The 6,396-nt window shown below is 42.2% G+C and overlaps 1 protein-coding gene across 1 annotated transcript in view; it reads right to left on the bottom strand.

Moving 5' to 3' along the window:
- Positions 1-1,470: 1,470 nt before the first annotated feature.
- The window catches only part of LOC104523094 (excitatory amino acid transporter 5), an 11,235-nt gene continuing 6,309 nt past the window's right edge, over positions 1,471-6,396 (bottom strand). Inside the window, exons 6-9 of the mRNA XM_010165559.2 lie at positions 4,969-5,163; positions 3,885-4,019; positions 1,716-1,815; positions 1,471-1,608 (exon numbers count right to left, since the gene is read on the bottom strand). Of these exons, the coding sequence (XP_010163861.2) occupies positions 1,471-1,608; positions 1,716-1,815; positions 3,885-4,019; positions 4,969-5,163 (568 nt within the window). The remainder of the gene's footprint in view (positions 1,609-1,715; positions 1,816-3,884; positions 4,020-4,968; positions 5,164-6,396) is intronic.

A 6,396-nucleotide genomic window follows, 5' to 3' on the forward strand; every position in this document is an offset into this window, starting at 1 on the left:
TTGTTAATTCTGCAAAACACTTCAGAGATACCAGTGCCAAACGCTCCTGCGCGTGATACATCCAGCTAATAATAATAGGAGGAGGGAGGGGTGACCTGGAGTGCTGCAGAGATCTCTTGATTTTGAAATGTGATTTTTTTCTTTTTACAAAAGACATAACTGCTCCTATTGAAGAAGAGCTGGACAGTGATGTTTAAGAACATATCAAAAAATAACTAACCTAGGAGAAAAAGGTAAGAAAAGCCAAAGTTAACAGTGGTACCTCAAGCTTACCTTGGCCTGATTCTGATTCTTTGAAGGCTTTTTGAAGTTAAAAGGGAGAAGATGTCTAGTTTTTGTGCAAAAGCTGCTTTATGATATTTAAAAACTTCTGCTTTTCATTTGGCAAAAGTGGAATTAATGTTTCTTCTAAATTACAAAGTATTTTTAAACCCCTGACTCCAGCCTGAAGATTTATGCACAGGAAATTTTTTCGTAATGTGCAATTGGAAAATGATTAAGTGATGTTATTGGGAGTAGAAGCTGCTTCCATGAGTCTTCACACTGTGGCAGTAAAGACAGAGCAAGAATGAGAAAGGGGATGAGATGGCATTTTGAGAGAGAAATTAATTCAGTGACATGAATCATTGATATAAAAGGCTTTTGTGGAGAAGGCTGCCCTGGGAAGCCTGGATTTTAAGGCTGTAATCGGAATTTAAACTCCGGGACAGATCCTTTAGCTGTGGAAATCAACGCGGTTGCAATTTGCCCTGGTCAATTAGTTTCACTGTAATAAACCACCCAGTAAAATCATGTGTACAGCTGGTCCCGCCACCCCTGCTGTTCAAATGAATCTCACGGTCCCTGCTGACTGTCCAACACTTGAACCAGCTGTCCTGCCTCGGTGTAATGGCTGGAAAATCCAGTTATGTCTAACTGGGATTTGGAGCTCTAGACAAAAATTCACTTAATCTTAGTTTTTAGATGACAACCTAGTCATAAAACAATTGTTTTTTAAAAATTAATCTCTATAATAAAGAAAATAAAACCTTATAGAGTGCAGCCTGGCCAGCAGATAAGGGCTGCTGACTCAAGGTGACAGATTTTTGTCCCATCTCTATTGCTTTCTCATCTAGTCCAGTTCCAGTTTTCTAACAACTGCTCACCTCCCTAACCTTCAAACAGAACTGAGCTTGGAAAAATGTGCGGCATAAAATGTTCAAATCCCTTCAGCTGCTGCAGACAGATAGGACAGCAAGCTCCCAGCTGTGTCCTCACTTGCGAGGAGGAGTTGGCTCCCTTCTACCTGAACAGCAGAGCCATGATGTTTGGGTGCTTGCTGGAACGTACCACAATCTTCAAAGGACAGAGAGGACTTTTCCACTTTTTGTGCCAAGTAAGGTCTTTTTCTTGCAGAGCATCCATATACGAAGTTCCAAATGTCAGTGCTTAGCACCAAGATCCCATTCCTGGGAGCAGGAACACTGTGATCTACACCTGACAGATGTTGTAATGAACTCCTGTCTCATCAAACAAAGTTTCTTCAATCATTTCGATCATGTTGTCTTTGTAATGCAGAAATGAGGTCTCTACAGAAGGAAACTTGTCTGTGTTGTGTACTGGATCTTGCTGCAAAAAGAAAAAATACAATTTTAATTTCTGAAGCAAACACATGTGTTGTGTCTGTGCAGTCATTCGTCTCCAGCGTTCTGCTCTCCCAGACACGTGGTACATACCGTGGAGGGTTTTGGGGCAAAGTCTTTCTCGCAGATGTGTGCTACGATGCCAGCAGCCAGAGCATCACCTAGGACATTGGTCATAGTTCGAAATCGATCCCTAGATGAGAGAGAACTGTGAGGATGCAGTTGATGGCCACAGCCAACATGTCTGGGGTCTTTTATGGCTTTGAAACATGTTGACCTACATACCTAATGTCACTACAACTGGTTTTGCTAACAGCACGTTGAGACAAGTGCAACGTTGTTCTTGCAAATACAGAGAGAAAATAGTGCATGTGACATCTGTGTGAGACCAGTACCATGAAGGCGATGGGGCTTCTTGTGTCCCATCATGTTTGTCGTCTTAGTGCCTAGACCTACCTGTGCTACTTCCCAAACGATGCATTATCTATGTTTTTGCTCAAATGTGGGGGTGAGCTGCCTCAGTGAGTCATAAAACTCCTTGGTATGTCTCTCGTGGAGAAAATCTTGTTCATCCAGCCACGGTACCTCTCTTGTTTATCCAAGCGCCTCTCTCAGCAGTAGAAGCGCCAGCACATTGGAGCAGGTGATGGTGCTGGGTACCCTGTGATGCTCAAAAATTGACCTTGCATTGTGTCCTGATTTTACAAGTTTCACCTGAAAAGTTAAACTTCCTTTTATGTGAAAGAAAGAGAAAAGCAGTCAAGATAGTCAAAGCTGTTTCCTTTCTGTCCAGGGTGGCTGTGAAGGACAAATCAGCAACTCACGTGTCAATCATGTTCTACATTCAGTGTCTACTCTGTATGTTTTTTCACCTACTAATTTGCTTCATTTTAATCTTCGTGCTTTAAAATGGCACATTTCACAAACTGCATATGTTTGACTTCTGTTTACCTGTGAGAAATGTAATCAAGCATCAGTTTTTGACTCAAGATCAATCTGGTCTTCATCCATCAAGATGGAGATGGTCTTATTGCAAGATAGACTACCTTGGTGTGGGATGCAGTCCTTTGAAAATGTCATCCTTACTGTTAGAAACTCCAATGATGTTTTTGTTCTGATGACATATGGATTTGAGAGAGAAGTTGCTGATTAAATGCAAGAGGGTGTTTTGCTACATCTGTTCAAGAACCGACTGTCTTGTTTTCTGCTATGATTTGGTGTGCCACCATCTCATACCTTACCTTGTTACTGTTTTGATGTGACATCTATTTTTCTCTCCTTTCTACTTTTTAATCGTGAAAATGCCCATGTTTCAAAAATAGAAACAGCAAACTGCATATTGTAAATAACTACCAGTGATTTGTGGTTTATTATTGGTTTTGCTGACTGATTTTTTATTTTTATTTTTTTTCCTGGAGATCATGCCTTTTTTCTAAACAATTGCATGTTTCCACCCCTTTTCTCGCTCTCTTCTTGTAATTAGCATCTTTCTGGCTAATTTTAATTTCTTCTTGTATGAAGTTGGGTATATTTCACCCTGCCTTACCAACCTTGTTCCTCTCTCAGAGATAATATTCCAACAAATCTTCCAAAAATATTCCAACAAATATTGCATCATCCACCGCTTTGCTTTGACTCTTGTGCTGTCCATCTTCCTTTGTGCACAAAGTGGACAGCTTGGAGAAGAGTAGGACTTGAGGTATTTTTTGGGAATATGTTAACTAGCAGCCCTACACAGTAATACTTCATGAAGACAAGACTATGCACCTACTTTCCTCCTTTTCTACCTCTCACTACGGAGGAAAGTAGCATCCTTTTGATCTCCTGAAATTACAAATGTATATATGTTTCAGAAAGCAGATTTTGTTACTTATTTGAGACTTGCAACAAAGATGTGTTGTACAACCAGATAGGAATCTAGATAAAAGATCAACTGGTATTTCAAACTGGGGACCTTGCTTGAGAGAGTGACTGAACGCCTTTGGCACTTCTCCCATGTAGAGTCCTTAGTGAAGCACTAGATAGTGATGAACACCTCGGAATAGAAATGCCTCACGTCAAACACTCCTTTAGGAGACTGTTTGCCTATAGTAATCATGGGCTATTGCAAGAAAATGGTCAGAAAAGGAAGAATCTCACACTTGGTTCCTGGCCTTGTTCTGTGATTCCTTAATCTTTATCTCCGTGGGAGCTGCTTCAAATACATCACCATGAATTGGCATTTAGCACCCGCCTGTAACATCACGTCTGGAAAATACTTACAGAGCCCAGTCGACTGCGATGATGAGTGTGATGTCATCAGTTGGCAGCCCAACAGAAGTTAACACAATGACCATCGTAATGAGTCCGGACTGGGGGATCCCGGCTGCCCCTATGCTTGCTGCTGTTGCTGTTATGCTGTGGAGAGAAGGCAGCTGGGCAATTACTGTGGTTGTGGGTTGTTTTGTTGTTGTTGGGGTTTTTTGTGTTGTTTTTTTTGTTTGGGGGGGGGGGGTTTTGGGTTTTTTTTAATAAAACAAGCATGTTTGCACAGCAAAGTAAGTTATTCATGTACAGAAGGATTGGATCAGATCTGGCGTCTGTCACTTTCCTGCTCCTGGTGCTATCCCAAACCCCTACCTGTGCACATCATGGCCAAGGCTTTGCAGCAGGAACTCTTGGCTTTGTGCTTAAACACCCCGCCTCTGTGTTCCAGTGTACGTTTTTTTTAATAAAACAAGCATGTTTGCACAGCAAAGTAAGTTATTCATGTACAGAAGGATTGGATCAGATCTGGCGTCTGTCACTTTCCTGCTCCTGGTGCTATCCCAAACCCCTACCTGTGCACATCATGGCCAAGGCTTTGCAGCAGGAACTCTTGGCTTTGTGCTTAAACACCCCGCCTCTGTGTTCCAGTGTACGTAGCCCCTGCATAAAATTGCTAAATATTTGCAACTGCACTTATTTATTTTTATCTAGATAGGTGCTTTATTTCCCTGCTTATAAAATTAGGATATTCCACTCCTGAAAGGGAGTAAATTATACCTGTACAAACCCTTGTGTGCTAAAATAACTCATCTGCTCTGCAGGTGTTGACCTGCTCTGGCCATGCTGTTAGTTCACCGTCTGGCTTTTACAGGCAAAGTCTTTGATTCTGCAGCAGATTCTGTGGATGCAGAGCCCAAACTTTCCCTGGTGCCCAGCGCATGGGTTGGTACACACTGCACCTTTCCCTGTTCAGCTTCCCAGCAAAGTTCACTCTGCAGCAGCAAGATCTTTGCCAAACAGAAAACATGTGAGAGGTTGTTAAAATGTCTATAAATATGAATAGAGAGAAATAATATAGCTGCTGCAAAGAAACATTTACCTTATCGTTATAATTTGTCCCAAATCCAAGTCATATTCATTGACCTGGGCAATAAAGATAGCAGCGACCGCTTCGTACAGTGCTGTGCCATCCATGTTGATGGTGGCACCAACGGGGAGGACAAATCGTGCCACGCGTCTGTCTATTCCGTTGTTTTCCAGGAGGCACTTCAGGGTGATGGGCAAGGTCGCTGAGCTGAAGAACAAGAAATCATCACTAAATAATTTGCATTGAGCTTTATAAATGGGAATCAACATAATGGTATAGAAACAAGTTCTCCTGAAGGTAAAAGCAGCAGCAATATTCTACAAATTTCTATAGCAGTGAAGTTGCTTCAACTTGCACTATCTGGAGAATGAACATAATTAACCAAGTCCGTTAGCTGCTGGCTGCAAGATGAACTGCTCTTTATTAACAGCTCTGTGTGGTGGTTACAGCTTTGTTGTTCATCCCTGGTCACCATGTTCATCCCGCAGGGTGTTGGTTTGGGGCAGCATCTGCTGCGCTGGGGTCCAGCCAGACCCTGTTGTTCCCATTTACCTCCGTTCCACACGCGTGAGGAGCAGCTGCCTCAGCTCTTGCACCCTCCTGACCTTTCTCTCTTGTTTCTGTCTAGCACAAAGATGTGAGCTGTCACACAGGAGTCAGGATAAGGATGTGGAGGAAGAAAACCAAATGGAAGAAAGGAAATGAGTACAGGAAGGAAGCTGATGGGATGGCAATAGGCTCTTGGAGGCAGGCACTGCTTTTCTGAAGGAGTTGGAGCAGCTTAGCTGACTGGAGCAGAGAGGAGGGAGAAGGGCTGGTGGAGTCAGAGCTGGAGAGCTGAGTTCAGGAGGAGGTCAGGTAGTTAAAAGTAGCAGAAGAGACCTGCATCAGTGGGCGGTAGGGGAGGGAGGCACAATTCTGGATGGTTTTATTTGGATTATGTGAAGAAGTAAAATTAGGGAGGCCAGAAAAACCGTCTGCCTAGACAAATGGTTTCTAAGAAAATGTTTGAATTTCTGTGTCTTCCAGAAAGGATGGTAGTTTCTAATGTAAAGTTTCTTCATTGTTATAAAGAATGTTTTTAAATGAAAATCAAATAGATAAAAATAATTTAAAATTATAAAATCTTATCAAAGTAGACAACACTTTTCTTTGTAGGAGCTTGGGATACACAGGGGTTGGTTTCAGATTTTCAGTAAAGCATTCAGAAGAGCTTTTGATGTTTTCAATTAAAACCCAGGATCATAACCCCATGCTGTGCTTTATAAAAGCACCTACAACAGTCCTACTTTGAATTCTTTAAAAGAAAACTGACTGCAGCAGTTAAAGGAAGCACACACATGCACAAACATTGCTGCTTTATGCTGGGAAAACCTCAGGAGAGGGGGAGCAAAAGAGCAACGTGCACTGGTTGGGTCTGAAGACTCACAGAGGCTCTTC

This window comes from Antrostomus carolinensis, unplaced genomic scaffold (assembly GCF_000700745.2).
Source record: "Antrostomus carolinensis isolate BGI_N321 unplaced genomic scaffold, ASM70074v2 scaffold31183, whole genome shotgun sequence".
Lineage (NCBI taxonomy): Eukaryota > Metazoa > Chordata > Aves > Caprimulgiformes > Caprimulgidae > Antrostomus > Antrostomus carolinensis.